We start from the raw sequence: 16,594 nt of genomic DNA on the forward strand, positions 1-16,594 counted from the left end.
GCATTCCTCATGGATTCCAATGCATTTTAATGTTTGTTTGATAGTTTATTACAATTAAGCAATAGAAACTGCTGAGAGGGCATTAACATCTGCTAGTTTACTGCCATGGGAAGGTAAGAACCGCGCTACCAGGCATTACTTTGGTCAACTTCCAAAGTAATGCCTGATACACAGGGTTTTATTTATTTATTTATTTATTTATTTATTTATTTATTTATTTATTTATTAGCGGACACCCTTATCCAGGGTGACTTACAGTACTTACAAAATATCACAGTACAAAGTATCACATTACAAAGTATCATATTATAAAATATCACATTAGAGAATATCACATTACAGATTAAGAGCAGTTATAAAGTACAATAGTCAGTAGCAGATAAATCAAATAAGAGCAAAATAAAGAATGCAGTAAATAATTACATTTGAGTAAAGTCCAGTAAAAGCACGTAGTAAGTAGAATAAATGAATGAGAATGATTTCAAATAAGCAATTGCAAAAAAAAAAAAAAACCTCAATACAGACACCTATAAGAGTAAAATCAAGTATAAGATACAGGAAGTAGTTATAATTAAGAGCAGTAGTAGAGTACAGCAAGGTCAGTTAAGTGCAAGTGCAAGCTGATGCAAGTCCTGGTACAACTGGATGCCATATAGTCCAGTATAGTCGAGAGTTGTGAGGTTTACAGATGCTGTCTGAACAGGTGTGTCTTGAGGAGGCGCTGGAAGGTGGTCAGGGACTGAGCAGTCCTGATATCCGTGGGTAGGTCGTTCCATCACTGGGGGAAGGGTGAAGAAGGTGCGGGCTCTGGAAGCGGGGGAGCAGCAGGGAGGTACAGCTAATCTTCTGGTGGTGGAGGAGAGGAGTGGGCGAGATGGGGTGTAGGGAGAAATTATAGTCTGGAGATAGGAGGGGGCAGAAAGATCAAGACAGCGATAGGCGTACAATAGTTTTGAATTGGATACGAGCAGCGATAGGGAGCCAGTGCAGAGAGCGGAGCAGTGGTGCAACATGGGAGAAACGGGGAAGGGGGAAGACAAGGCGAACAGCAGAGTCTTAGATGAGCTGGAGTGGACGGGCAGCAGAGGCAGGGAGGCCGGCCAGGAGGGAGTTGCAGTAGTCAAGGCAGGATAGTACCAGAGCCTGAATTAGGAACTGTGTGGAGCAGTCTGTGAGGAAGGGTGACCCTGAGGTTCTTGGTGGATGAGGTGGGAGACAGTTTGGTGGATTCAAGAGGAATAGAGAGATCAGCAGTGGGGGAGGAAGGGGGTAAGAAAAGGAGGTCTGATTTGGAGAGGTTGTTTAAGATGATGCGAGTGCATCCTGGAGGAGATGGCCGAGAGGCAGGTAGAGATACGGGAGGAAATGTTGGAGTCAGAGGGTGGAAATGAGAGGAAGATCTGGGCATCATCATCATAGAAATGATAAGAGAAGCCATGGGAGGAGATGAGGGGATCCAGGGAGCGGGTGTAGAAAGAAAACAGGAGGGGTTTTAGGACTTAGCCTTGGGGGACACCTGTCGAAAGAGAGCAAGAGGCAGAGGGTGAGCCACGCCAGGACACCTGGTACATGCAATCAGCAAGGTAGGAGGAGAACCAGGCAAGAGTCCCAGGTTAGCGAGGGAGGACAGGAGAATAGAGTGGTAGACTGTGTCAAAGGCTGCAGAGAGATGTCGAGGAGAATTAGGACAGAGGAGAGGGAGGTGGCACGGGCTGAGAGAAGAGAGTTAGTGGTGGAGAGAAGTGCAGTTTTTGGAGTGTGCTATTGGGATTAGAAACTTGTAGTGTTACTGGTAGTGTCTTTTAATGGAGCTTACTGATTGGTGGATGAAAGTTATAAGGTTTCTAATGCTTAGTAGTATTATCATGACTATACAGTACCGTGTCTTTATGGGGAAGGTTATTGCTTGTAATATTTCTCCCTGTGCAGTAGATTATTTGCCACTGTACCGTGTCCAACAATTCATGTCCACTGTTATTCAGAAGTACTGTAGCATGAAGTCTGTCAGTAATAAAATTAGTAATATTCTGAAGACACATTGATCATCTTGTGAGTCACTGATTTTTCATGTGTTGAACTTGGCATGCATTTTACTTTGGTGCAATAAGTCTTTCTGTATTTTTTTTTTGGAAGGCGTTCTAATAATTTAAGACATTCCATTTTCTATGTCCTTTCCTTTCTCCGCAAGGATTACAAAAAACACAACCATGTTCAGACTATATTTATCTGTCAGCTAGGAATGAGTAGCTATTGGAATGATTTGTGACTGGTGTGGTATTCCTATCGAACTGATACAGCAGGAGAGCGGTAAATACTGGAAACCAAATTATGACATGTTCCTTTGGGCTCTTGGCAACCTAAGAGTTGGAAAAGTAAAAGATGATTTATCCAAAAATTAGAAATGTGGAAATATTTCTCAAGTTTCACTCTGCTCTGCGCTTCACAGTTACTACATCTGGAAGTTGAGACACCACAGCTTTTCTTTTAAATTTAATAATTGAATTACTAGGCTCAGCGCCAAATTGTTAACGTGTGAGTGAACCTGTTATCCACAAAGGAAATTTAGTCTGGGAGCAATTGTTTTTTTCTTATTTGGATCTTCTTTCCCATATCACTAATTTGGTCAGACTGGAACACAAGTTGAATGTAACATTGCTGTAGGTTACATAATGACACATTTACAAGTGGTAACCAACCAGAGTTTTGAAGCATAATTGTGGTTAAATGTGAAGCCAATGGCATTTGATATATAATTGGCTAACATAAGTTTATCGGGTCTGTTACAGACATTTCTATCATTAAGATAAGATTCTGTGTCTCAGGGATATGGAAACCCAACACTTTTTAATTATTTAAATGGTGGCAGTATTTAGATCTGCCAACAATCAATTGAATAGAAGACCTTGATCTGGAATGGCCTGTATTACAGCAAGCACTTTTCATGTGATGTTACATTAATACTATGACTTGATGCAAACTTGCAATGAGAGTACTATCATTCTATTTAAACTGATTGATTTTTCTACTCCAGGGGATGGCCGAGGGGATGCCTGCAAGGATGACTTTGACAACGACAGCATTCCTGATATCTTTGACATTTGCCCTGAGAACGATGCAATCAGTGTAACTGACTTCAGGAAGTTCCAGATGGTGCACCTTGATCCAAAGGGCACCACACAGATCGATCCTAACTGGGTGGTTCGCCACCAGGGCAAAGAATTGGTCCAGACAGCCAACTCCGACCCTGGCATTGCCGTTGGTAAGTGTTAGAAAACTATGAAAAACAAGATATATATACAGGAGAATATTCAGTACATCTTGGTTTCAGAAGGCACAAGTTCAATGACCAAGTGTTCCAAGGCTCATTGCATTGACAAATCCAAACAAACCTGATCAATTTGAGTCTATGCAGATATGTAGGTTTTTATAGCCCTTAAAGAAGAAATTACTAGTTTTCCATTAGCTTTTTTGAAAATAATTTGGTTTAATTTTTGTAAACTTGGTTGCTTTTCTGCAAAGGAGAATCCACCCCTAACCAATACGTCATCAGCAATCGTATAAAAGCTCAGTGTGTTATTCTTCCATGTCGCTTCTTTTTGTTTCGGCTGCTCAGTCAAGCGCTGGTAATCCGAAACGGGAGTTGACCGCTTATAGAGCCTGGAGGAAGGGCTACCCTCAGCAACGGATTCCCTGAGGTTTCCCCCTAAAAAATAAAAAATATGTGAGTAGGGGGTTTTTCCTTACATGAGTGCTGAGCGGTTTGTATTTAGTTCTGCGGGATGTGTGGTCGGGTTGGAGAGGCTGGGCTCTCTCCTCCAGCGCAGTCATGCTCTGGGGACCGTGTCTCAGCTGCTGATTTTCATTAAATTCGATATTTGGGGGATAGGTGGCAGGGCGCCACTGTGGAGCGTGTTAATTTTTTATTATTATTCATTCATGTTTTGGCGGCCTCATCTTTTCAGGGGGAGGTGGCTCATAGTGACTTCCTATCTGCGGCACTGGGATGCATGTAACTGTTCATGTTTTTCCAGCCGGCCTCACGCAGGTAGCCGTCGGGCACCCTGAGTGTCCACCACAGTCATCCGTCCCTGAGCGCCCTTCACAGTTCATAAATCATCTGCAAATGTAATCATCATTCATTCATTGCCATTCATTCATTGCGGATTCTCAGTGCTGAAATCAAGTTTGCTTTTCTTTCTTTCTTTTTTTTCTGGAAGTTAAGGAGACCTGGCAAGTCTGTGCAATGTACAGTATCAAGCTAAAGCTTATGGCTCATGTTTTGTGCTTTAACCCTCCCAGGTTTTGATGAGTTCAATGCCGTAGACTTCAGTGGCACATTCTATGTGAACACAGACCGTGATGACGACTACGCAGGTTTTGTGTTTGGCTACCAGTCCAGTGGCCGCTTTTATGTGGTCATGTGGAAGCAGATCACACAGACCTACTGGGAAGATAAACCATCCCGGGCCTACGGCTACTCAGGAGTCTCCCTTAAAGTGGTGAACTCTACCACCGGCACCGGAGAGAACTTGAGAAACGCTCTGTGGCACACAGGAAATACCCCTGGACAGGTGAGTCTCCTTCAAGGTGTGTGGCTTGCAGGCAGGAACATGTTCATGTTGGTGTAAGAGTAACATAAATGTATCATGCAAATTCATCATGTCAATCATGTAGGTTTTTTGTTTTTTTAAAAAAGTAATTGTCCCTTTCATGCAAAAACGTGCAACCTTCTTTTCAATTATGCATACTAAGAAATGCCATTGTAAATATTTTAGTGTTGTCACCCTCCTTCCTCCATTTGACCTAATATATACAGACATGCTCAAATCTGTTGGTACCCCTCCACAAAAAACGAAGAATGCACAATTTTCTCTGAAATAACTTGAAACTGACAAAAGTAATTGGCATCCACCATTGTTTATTCCATATTTAATAGAAATCAGACTTTGCTTTTGATTTTTTTATTCAACATAATATTGTAAATAAGAAAACAAATGAAAATGGCATGGACAAAAATGATGGGACCGCTAACCTAATATTTTGTTGCACAACCTTTAGAGGCAATCACTGCAATCAAACATTTTCTGTAGCTCTCAATGAGACTTCTGCATCTGTTAACAGGTAGTTTGGCCCACTCTTCCTGAGAAAACTGCTCCAGCTGTCTCAGGTTTGATGGGTGCCTTCTCCAGACTGCAAGTTTCAGCTCTTTCCATAGATGTTCGATAGGATTCAGATCAGGACTCATAGAAGGCCACTTCAGAAAAGTCCAATGTTTTGTTCTTATCCATTCTTGGGTGCTTTTAGCTGTGTGTTTTGGGTCATTATCCTGTTGGAGGACCCATGACCTGTGACTGAGACAGAGCTTTCTGACACTGGGCAGTACGTTTCACTCCAGAATGCCTTGATAGTTTTGAGATTACATTGTGCCCTGCACAGATTCAAGGCACCCTGTGCCAGGCGTAGCAAAGCAGCCCCAAAACATAACCGAGCCTCCTCCATGTTTCACTGTAGGTATGATGTTCTTTTCTTTGAAAGCTTCATTTTTTCGTCTGTGAACATAGAGCTGATGTGACTTGCCAAAAAGCTCCAGTTTCGACTCATCTGTCGAAAGGACATTCTCCCAGAAGGATTGTGGCCTGTCAATATGCATTTTAGCAAATTCCAGTCTGGATTTTTTATGTTTTTCTGTCAAAAGTGGAGTCCTCCTGGGTCTTCTTCCATGGAGCCCACTTTCGCTCAAAAAGCAACGGATGGTGCGATCAGAAACTGACGTACCTTCACCTTGGAGTTCAGCTTGTATCTCTTTGGCAGTTATCCTTGGTTCTTTTTCTACCATTCACAGTATCCTTCTGTTAACTCTGGGGTCGATTTTCCTCTTGCGGCCGCGCCCAGGGAGGTTGGCTACAGTTCCATGGACCTTAAACTTCTTAATAATAGGAACATCAAGCTGCTTGGAGATGGTCTTGAGGCCTTTACCTTAACCATGCTTGTCTATTATTTTCTTTCTGATCTCCTCAGACAACTCTCTCCTTTGCTTTCTCTGGTCCATGTTCAGTGTGGTGCACACAATGATACCAAACAGCACAGTGACTACTTTTCTCCATTTAAATAGGCTGAATGACTGATTACAAGATTGGAGACATGTATGATACTAATTAAATAAACTAATTAGTTTGAAATATCTCTATAATCCAATTATTTATTATCTTTTCTAAGGGGTACCAACAAATGTGTCCAGGCCATTTTAGAATATCTTTGTAGAATAAGCAATAATGTAACACAATTTTTGTTCCTGGGTAGTAAGTGTTATTTCCTAATTGCTTATGCCTCAAAAGTATAGAAAATGGCTATTATTCCTCACAAACTTTGCTTTTGTGACCAGGACAGTGATATTTTGATATTTACCTATTTCCAATGAGAAAACGGGCGAATTTGTGTCTTTTCGTTCACATAGTCAGGAAAAAACAACATATGAATCCAAATTAACATGTATTTATACTAAAGTAACATAAAAATGACTACAAAAGATTTAGAAGTGAGTAGTTTTTCGAGATTTACGATTATACTGTAAATCACTTTCACGAATCAGCCCCCAAATGTAGTCTCCCTTCATCTTCTCGTTATACTGTCCTTGGTAGCGGCTTTCAAAGTCCAGTATATCCTGGTGGAAGCGCTCGCCTTGCTCCTCCGAGTACGCTCCCATGTTCTCCTTGAATTTATCAAGATGAGAATCAAGGATATGGACTTTGAGGGACATCCTACAGCCCATTGTGCCGTAGTTCTTCACCAGAGTCTCAACCAACTCCACATAGTTTTCAGCCTTGTGATTGCCCAGGGAGCCCCGAACCACTGCGACAAAGCTGTTCCAAGCCGCTTTGTCCTTACTAGTGAGCTTCTTGGGGAATTCATTGCACTCCAGCATCTTCTTTATCTGTGGTCCGACGAAGACATCGGCTTTGACCTTTGCCTTAGACAGCTTAGGGAAGAAGTCTTGAAGGTACTTGATGGCTGCCGACTCCTTATCTAGAGCTCTGACAAATTGTTTCATAAGGCCCAATTTGATGTGCAGTGGTGGCATCAGCACCTTCCGGGGGTCCACCAGTGGCTCCCACTTGACGTTATTCCTCCCCACAGAGAACTCGGTCCACTGTGGCCAGTCCCGCCTGTGGTAGTGCGCCTTGGTGTCCCTGCTGTCCCAAAGGCAAAGATAGCAGAGAAACTTGGTGAAACCGCCTTGGAGACCCATCGGGAATGCCACCATTTTGAAGTCTCCTATGACCTCCCAGCTGTACTCATCATACTTCAAGGCGTCCAGCAAGGTCTTGATGTTGTTGTAATCCTCTTTGAGGTGCACCGAGTGAGCCAGGGGAAGAGACGGGTACATGTTACCATTATGGAGCAGCACGGCTTTGAGGCTCCTGGATGAGCTGTCAATGAAGAGGCGCGACTCATTCTGGTTACAGGCGATTCCGATTGCCTCGAACAGACTGGTCACATTGTGGCAGAAGCAGAGCCCATCTTGACGGGTGAAGAAGCTGGAAAAAGGTTGGTGACGCTTCCTCTGATCTGCGACTTGCACACTTTCATCCAACAAGTTCCACTGCTTGAGCCTAGACGTCAAAAGCTCGGCATTGGACTTGGTGAGACCAAGATTTCTAATCAAGTCGTTGAGGTCTTTTTGGTTGGGGTAGTATGGGTTTCTCTCCTCAGCTCCACCTCTGAAATTGTCATCTGGATCTACAACGTCTTCCTCGCTCTCTGACTTGCTGCTCTCTTCTAAAGACGGCTGCTCTCTCTCCGGAGGAGTGGGTACGGGGAGCTCATAGCAGTGTGGCACCGGGGCGATGGATGAAGGAAGGTCCGGATATGTGATAGCAGGTGCATTCTTGCCAGTCCGACGTTTGGAAGGGTCCACCATGCAGAAGTAGCAGTTGCTTGAGTGGTCAGTGGGTTCCCGCCAAATTCTTGGGATAGCGAACAGCATGGCTCTCTTTTGCCCTCTGTACCATCCTACAAAAATACATTTATTTCACACAGCACTGAATCTATCTGGAATGTTCTGGAAAACAGGTAAATTTCAAAATATCACTGTCCTGTTCACAAAAGCAAAGTTTGTGGGGAATAATAGCCATTTTCTATACTTTTGAGGCATAAGCAATTAGGAAATAACACTTACTACCCAGGAACCAAAAAAAAAAAAAAATTTTTTTACATGGTGTAATTCATCTCTTTTCACAGCTTCTTTGCTTTATTCTATGACATACAGTACCAAAGGCATGCAAGTATACATGATAAAATAGCTTTTAATTTCATCACTTTTCAGGAGGAATGAAGCATTATTTCAATGAGCTGTAAGGGTACCAACAAATTTGAGCACGTCTGTATATATGAATGAAAGTTCAACAGAATCATCTTTGCCCAATATACTGCCCAATATACTGGATAGAAAATTGATTGCTTACGTGTTGAAAGGCCACCTAGTTAAATAACCAGTATGCTGTATACAACATGAGGTTTAGAATAACTGCAAACTATCCTGATGGTTTTAATTAGTTCAATATGTGCATCTTGTTTCTGAAGGACAACTTCTAATGTATTTATATTCTGTAAAGTTACAGATGTTATTATGCTGACTATGATGGTGATGATATTTATTAATACAAAGTTATGCACATATGGATAATGCATTTAATGCACTTTTTATTGATATGAGTATTTAAATGACAATATTACAAATTGTATTATTACAAAATGTATTACTTGTAACATTTGGAATACCAAGTTATAATTAACAGCTGGCTCTGAGAAATTTTGCCTGTGGAAAAGATAATTTTCCAATACCCTCCTGCCCTAGCAAGCTAATAGACCAAACTTTTTCAGCTTGACCTATTTTAAGTCAGGGCAAAAATGATTGCCTCAGGCCATTTAACATTTCTGAGATTTTTTTTTTGAACTTTCACATTCCTAACAGATCCCAACATCGTCAATTTGCAATACGTGTTAAAACGACACCTGATTCTAATGTGTGCTGATTTCAGAAAACAGCGCCATCTGTTGTTATATTCCAGTATTATTATATATTCTTTTCTCTTAATACAGTGTTTACACTAAGAGTTGCATATTCCTAAAGACAGCAAACTTTGTTTGGGAAATTTAAACATACACTAAACCTACCTGCTGTGCCCATCTCCATATAAAAAAACAGCCCATCAGTGGAAGCCACAGTGTGCCATTGGAAGATCTACTCTCCCTCTATTAACACAAGCTCTCTATTAAAACAATTTTACACAATCCCTTTGGTGGTCATAATAGATTCCCCTGTACAAGTGAAATAACACTGATTCCTAAAGCTATGGCTTTTATCCTGCTATAAACCATTCTATTTATAAAACAAATTCGGCATTTCTTTTAATTCTGAAATGAAATGGCGACTGTTTTAATTGCTTCCAGGTTCGCACCCTGTGGCACGACCCCAAGAATATTGGTTGGAAGGATTATACTGCTTACAGGTGGCACCTGATCCACAGACCTAAGACTGGCTTCATCAGGTAAGAACGATTGGGATTACTTTACAATGATGTGTAAATCCAAGATAAGAATATAGTTCTAGGAATATACGGAACATGTTGCATCTAAAGTTAGATCATTTGATACAGTAATTTGTCATATACAACACATCCTCCTGTATAATACACATTACTGAGCAGCCTTGGGTAACATCCCTTGTATACTATCCTGGAAAGAATATCGTGGTAAACGTTATAGAATACTATTATCTAAGTATACTGCGCACTGAATATATAAAGTGCAGCCCCATATATAACACACACAAATGATCTCAATATTTGTAAAAGGGTGCTCGTTATATACTTCATCCACACACTCTAAGGCCATTAGACACAGTTAGAAATTTCAGTCATTGGCAAACCAAAGCGTAAATGATCTCACACACCTTTGTTGCTTTGAAGAACACATTTGCTGTATGGTTCTTTCTTATACATAATATGCAGTACCTAGCCGCTCTTCGTGATGTTGTACTCTTCAGGGGAGCCAGACAGGTGCTTGTGGTGCATCAATAAATATCATAGTGGCTTCATCTTTCAATTGACTTTAGCTTTAGCTATTTGAATAATATTAATATTCCACCTTCCCAGGGTGGTGGTGTACGAAGGCAAGCAGATCATGGCTGACTCAGGCCCCATCTATGACAAGACGTTTGCAGGTGGAAGGTTAGGGCTGTTTGTCTTCTCTCAAGAGCTGGTATTCTTCTCAGACCTCAAATACGAGTGCAGAGGTAAGTTCCCAAGATGAGTTATTTACTTATATTTTTTATTTATTATTATTTTTTTTAATGAATATACCAGGCACATATATTGTGCACATTACAACAAGCAAGGGCAGTACTAGGTGTCATTCTAAAAGAAAGCTGATCATGTTTAAATTCATTGAATTTTGATGATGGGTATTTGTACTATTCAACTTGAATTGTTGTTACACTGCTCTTGCAGATCTATTTTGTATAAAGTTATAACTCAAAAGTCAATTTATATGTTGGATCAAAAAACTAAAACTTTCAATTTCAAACAGCTAATTCTAATTTGACATGTACATGACTGTATAGCCTGAAATGTGTAAAATGAAATTATGAATTTTGAATACCATTTCCACTTTGTTTCAATATCTAGATATGCCAGAGTTTCCCACAGTATTCATCAGGTAAAATAAAACGAAGGATTTTCACAATTTGTTTTGGCTGTAAATCGGTGTCTGTCACTATAGGGACTTTTCATTGTACAGCGAACAAACAATGCAATTATGAGGCCACGCTTTATCTGCTTGTACGCTTATTTGTCTTTTCGATTATAACCAGTTTTTATAATCTCATCAAAAGTCTTTAAAGGCAAGGCTTTTGATGAACACCTACAGCTATGGCCAAAAGTTTTGCATCACCTTATAGAATTAACTCATTTTGCTTAATAAAGTAGAATGAAACCTGCTGAATAATGTTACGTGAACATACTGAATTACACACTGCTTTGTAGTTTTCCATATAACTTAACGAAAAACTGACACACATTTTAAAATTGAGACATTTCGAAATCTAACATGAAATACTGTACTACTGTTATGGCTTCCGGTAGACTTTTTTGTGATATAATTGTGTAGTTATTTTGATTACCTAAATTATGTTATTGTAGTTTTGCTTTTCATTATATCTCAATCCTAAAATTTTACGTGATACAAAACTTTTGGTCATAGCTGTACAGGCACAGGGCCATAAAAATCTACAGATGCAATGTTATGTGCTCTATTCACAACACTTTAACATGCTCCTCATGTAAAGACTGTTTTAACACCTGTTTGTTATGAGTATGATCTGAATTCTTCTTTGGCTCATTTAAAGATGGTTTGGAACTTATTTGCCTATTAAAGAATCTTTACAAACACCCTTAAAGAGTCTCTCATAAAGGTGTGTGAACAGGGCCTAACTGTGTACCAGATTAGTACAAGTTCTCTGGGCAGCAGTGTGGAGTAGTGGTTAGGGCTCTGGACTCTTGACCGGAGGGTTGTGGGTTCAATCCCCAGTGGGGGACACTGCTGTTGTACCCTTGAGCAAGATACTTTACCTAGATTGCTCCAGTAAAAACCCAACTGTATAAATGGGTAATTGTATGTAAAATAATGTGATATCTGTATAATGTGATATCTTGTAACAATTGTAAGTCGCCCTGGATAAGGGCGTCTGCTAAGAAATTAATAATAATAATAATAATAATTGCCAGTTTCACTGATAATTCCACACAGATAGTAGCACAGGGTGTATTGTATTGCCACAGCAAGCTTATGTTTTTTTGCTGTTTGGCTGTAAATCATTCACCCACAGGCTTCACACCAAGATTGTGCCTACAGTAAATATCACTGAACTTTCAACTTTGTTCCTCTAGATAAATGAGCTTTGCTTGCTGCAGAAGTGGTGAAGTACTGTACAGGCTGTGCAACCTAGTCACCTCAGTAAGATCCTGTTCAAGCCCTTCTATCTCCTGCCTTCCTCCTGCTCTGCCCTCGAGACAGACTTTCCTCTTTCTCTTGGCTGAAGAGTCTCCACGGTGAATTCCATGCTCAGAAACTGCGTCTTCCAATGTGGGGCAACTGGCCCTGAGCTTGAGCTTCAACCCAAAGGAGTGGACTGATTTGTAGAAGGTTTCTCTTCTGTAGATACACTAGCATTATTCCAATTGTCATATTGTACTAAACACCACACCTTAAAACTAAATGTACTTATCCTTTATTTAAGAAGAGACAGCTGTCATTGTAAAAGGGATTGTTCAAGAGTGCTACAACCACTTTTTATCTTTCTTTTTTATGTTATTTTATTGAGTTTTTGCCTTTAAGGGCTGTATATAAGCCTGATTTCTAAAGGGGTACTAGCATCTGTTAAACTCAGATACCACAGCTAGTATGATTATGTTATTGAGATTTATGTATGTGTTGTGAGGATACACATGCAGTTAGAGGGTTTTGCATCTGACTTCATCTGCTAAAGGACCTCTGATTTGCTGTCTGGTAAAGCGAGGGACTTTGGCTCATTTTAATAGAATCTATTGTATTCCATAACCACATCACATTGCTCCAGCTTTATTGCACATTATATAGCTTTTCATTGTTACCAGCAGTTTTTTTTTCTCTCCTGCCATCTTGAATCTTGTCTTGTAAACCTGATTTTTTTTGTACCCCTAAATCAACAGGGATGGATTTCATTAAATGTACCAGTTATAATGGAAGTGAAGTTTTTTTCAAGGTAAAAAATAAGTATGGGGGATGAAGATGTTAATATTTAGACTGTATAATATTGTTTTTCTATGTAAATGATGTATGTTTTCTTTCCTTTTTTGTTTTGTGGGAAGCAGTGAAGTTTTTTTTTTGTTGCCAAAGATTGTAAATAATTATTTATTTGTTTACACTGACGAAATTTTACAATTGAAGAAAAAAAAAAAAAAAAACACTTTAGTACAAGACCCTCGTTTTTTTTCTATAAGTTGGGCTACAACAATAGGATAATAAACTATCAATTACGTCACTTTGTTTTATTTTCTGGTCTGACTGCTAACTTTCTGGCAACAACTGCAACAACTGTTAAAGGCGTGAAAGAAAAAAACAACAAAATAATTAGCAAGGGGCTGTTTCTTTACGTCACTGCTTGTATTGGTTATGAACATGTTAAATATGTCGAAGATTTTTTAAACAGTCCTTTTATTATTATTATTATTAATTAACTAATTATTATTATACATCACGTATGCGATACCAACCCATCATTGTTTAGGATTTGTCTTAGAATATAAGACTTGATTAGAAAAAACGAGAACACTTTTTAATGTTTAATAGGTGTTCCTGAGTACAATATTTATTTCCGTTGATTTTATAAGAAGTGAATACGTTGTGTCTCTTATAACAGGATGCTTTGTGTCTTGCAGTCTTCTTGCCGGACACCTGGAGATTACATAAGAGACACCCGATACACAAACTTATCTTAACAGCTAAGGATTCTTTACAGGCTGACAATCATCTGTAAATGAGACAAAATAAATAACTGGTCATAATTGGCAAAAGAAAATGCAGAGATCTCAGAACAATGCTACAACTGCAGTCCAACCAGTTATCCCACGCAGTGCTCTGACTGCGGTCTGCTGTGAAGAAGCTATTGAAGGGAAAGGCATCTTGATGGTTGCAGGGTGGGGATGATAAATGTACAATGCAAAGGAACAGTTCAAACAGGGATTGTTATTCAGAAGATGTAATTTGCTATATCTTGTCTTGTGAGAACTTTTGGCAGTTATTTATCATGCAATTATAACACTCTCCTCCTTAGAAACTGCTTCATCATAATGAATTCATTAATTTCATTACAATTAACAAAAGATATTATATTAAACATATCAGTATTCAATAACACTATGTAACACAATTTTTGTTCCTGGTTAGTAAGTTATTTCCTAATTGCTTATGCCTCAAAAGTATAGAAAATGGCTATTATTCCCCACAAACTTTGCTTTTGTGAGGACATTGATATTTTGAAATTTACCTATTTCCAATGAGAAAACTGGCGAATTTGTGTCTTTTCGTTCACATAAAGTCAGAAAAAAACAACATATGAATCCAAATTAACATGTATTTATACTAAAGTAATGCAAAAATGACTACAAAAGATTTAGAAGTGAGTAGTTTTTCGAGATTTACGATTATTCTGTAAATCACTTTCACGAATCAGCCCCCAAATGTAGTCTCCCATCATGTTCTCGTTATACTGTCCTTGGTAGCGGCGTTCAAAGTCCAGTATATCCTGGTGGAAGTGCTCGCCTTGCTCCTCCGAGTACGCTCCCATGTTCTCTTTGAATTTATCAAGATGAGCATCAAGGATATAGACTTTGAGGGACATCCTACAGCCCATTGTGCCGTAGTTCTTCACCAGAGTCTCAACCAGCTCCACATAGTTTTCGGCCTTGTGATTGCCCAGGAAGCCCGAACCACTGCGACAAAGCTGTTCCAAGCCGCTTTCTCCTTACTAGTGAGCTACTTGGGGAATTCATTGCACTCCAGGATCTTCTTTATCTGTGGTCCGACGAAGACACCGGCTTTGACCTTTGCCTCAGACAGCTTAGGGAAGAAGTCTTGAAGGTACTTGAAGGCTGCCGACTCCTTAGCTAGAGCTCTGACAAATTGTTTCATAAGGCCCAATTTGATGTGCAGTGGTGGCATCAGCACTTTCCGGGGGTCCACCAGTGGCTCCCACTTGACGTTGTTCCTCCCCACAGAGAACTCGGTCCGCTGTGGCCAGTCCCGCCTGTGGTAGTGCGCCTTGGTGTCCCTGCTGTCCCAAAGGCAAAGATAGCAGGGAAACTTGGTAAAACTGCCTTGGAGACCCATCAGGAATGCCACCATTTTTAAGTCTCCTATGACCTTGATGCCATCTCAGAAAAATGCAGATATGTATCCACTTAGGCAGCTGCAACTAAACTGAACTGGTGGGCTTAAGGCCCCTGTATTTATACTACTATTTATATTACTGGAAAGTTCTAGAAAGTTCTAGAAGTTACTCCAAGTTTTCTCAGCACTGAATCTATCTGGAATGTTCTGGAAAACAGGTAAATTTCAAAATATCACTGTCCTGGTCACAAAAGCAAAGTTTGTGGGGAATAATAGCCATTTTCTATACTTTTGAGGCATAAGCAATTAGGAAATAACACTTACTACCCAGGAACAAAATAAATAAATAATTTTGTTACACGGTGTAATGTGGAGGAATAAATAACTTAATAACCCTAACTATATATAATAGGGTATATTCAACCAGCTTAATGGTGGTTATATCATTAAAAGAAAGGTATTTCACGAAAACCAACCTCTCTAGCAGCATGTGTGAGTCACTTTAGACTATTTTTGCCTTTTAAAGTAAGTAGCATGCCAGGTGTGTTCTTGTTTAATATTTAAACAGTGGTAAGATAAGCCACTGGTTATTACATACATTGAATAGACCTCTGTATGTCTTTTTGCAGAAAATAAATAAATAAATAGTTGCAATATGAAATTTCAAATTGGTTTATAGCCCTGGTAATCTATTATTAATCCATAAAAAATAATCCTGCTAATCAATGGCCAGATGTACCAACAATAAGGTATCTGGACAGATCACAGCATTCACATACACTTTGTAGATCTTATAAGAGAGAGACTTCTCTCTTCAGTATAACCTAGTATGTTTTAGAATATGCTAATTAGGTGGCACATTCTTTTTATTTTCCTGTTAGATACATACAGTATGTGATACACAAAATGTACATGTTCATGTATTCACCTTTAAAGATTTTTTTAAAACGTTATTTTCAATTCACCAATAAAACAGATCATCTTGTTTGATAAAACGATATTTCAAACTTTGCTTACTTCGTGTTGAGTTGTTGAGGACTAAGTGCATAACGGAACTAAAGAACAAACGGCACTTACCAAAGGAAGCTGTGATGATTATCCATACTGAAGCGGGGGCTATGCTAATTATAATTACAATCTATACATACTTTAAACATAGTGTGCTCCTGTTTTCACCCATCACAAGCTCTGCTGACTCTCTGACTGTCATGTTCATGTTGTTGTCACACAGATAAACTGTGACTCACAAGGACTGGGGCAAAACGTGATCTTTGACCTCCAAATGGACAAATGTTTCCTCTAGTGCCTTTTTCAGGGTACTTTTGTTACTTGACTTTTGTTTCTTATTACATTTTTATGGTCTTTCTAAAGGCTGATGTTGACTGTTTTGTTGTATTGACAGACATGCGAAGTCAAAGACTTTCGTGAATTGCATGTTTTCTGACGCTGTCATAACAAGTGTAATGACGACAATACGGCACAATATATCAGTATTATAGGATTTCATACATTAAGTCTTACACTAACTTGCCACATCAAAAAAACTGGTCTTGTCTCACTTTTAGATTTTTATTTAAAACATATGTTTTATTCTAGTATCTGCAAGCTATTTTGTTTTGATTAATTAAACATTTTATTTCTTTGTAGAAATTAGTAGAAATTTCACATT

The 16,594-nt window shown here is 39.3% G+C and overlaps 1 protein-coding gene across 2 annotated transcripts in view; it reads left to right on the forward strand.

Annotated features, from left to right (window-relative positions):
• The window catches only part of LOC117410377 (thrombospondin-2-like), a 33,970-nt gene extending 20,892 nt beyond the window's left edge, over positions 1-13,078 (forward strand). The window contains exons 18-23 of one of the 2 annotated variants that reach the window (XM_034016830.3): positions 3,032-3,259; positions 4,300-4,571; positions 9,451-9,548; positions 10,155-10,294; positions 10,686-10,716; positions 11,946-13,078. In XM_034016830.3, the coding sequence (XP_033872721.2) occupies positions 3,032-3,259; positions 4,300-4,571; positions 9,451-9,548; positions 10,155-10,294; positions 10,686-10,716; positions 11,946-11,949 (773 nt within the window). In that variant the 3' untranslated portion in view covers positions 11,950-13,078. The remainder of the gene's footprint in view (positions 1-3,031; positions 3,260-4,299; positions 4,572-9,450; positions 9,549-10,154; positions 10,295-10,685; positions 10,717-11,945) is intronic. The other variant, XM_034016831.3, reaches the window with a different exon arrangement.
• The last annotated feature ends 3,516 nt before the right edge of the window (positions 13,079-16,594 follow it).

Source organism: Acipenser ruthenus, chromosome 6, assembly GCF_902713425.1.
Source record: "Acipenser ruthenus chromosome 6, fAciRut3.2 maternal haplotype, whole genome shotgun sequence".
Lineage (NCBI taxonomy): Eukaryota > Metazoa > Chordata > Actinopteri > Acipenseriformes > Acipenseridae > Acipenser > Acipenser ruthenus.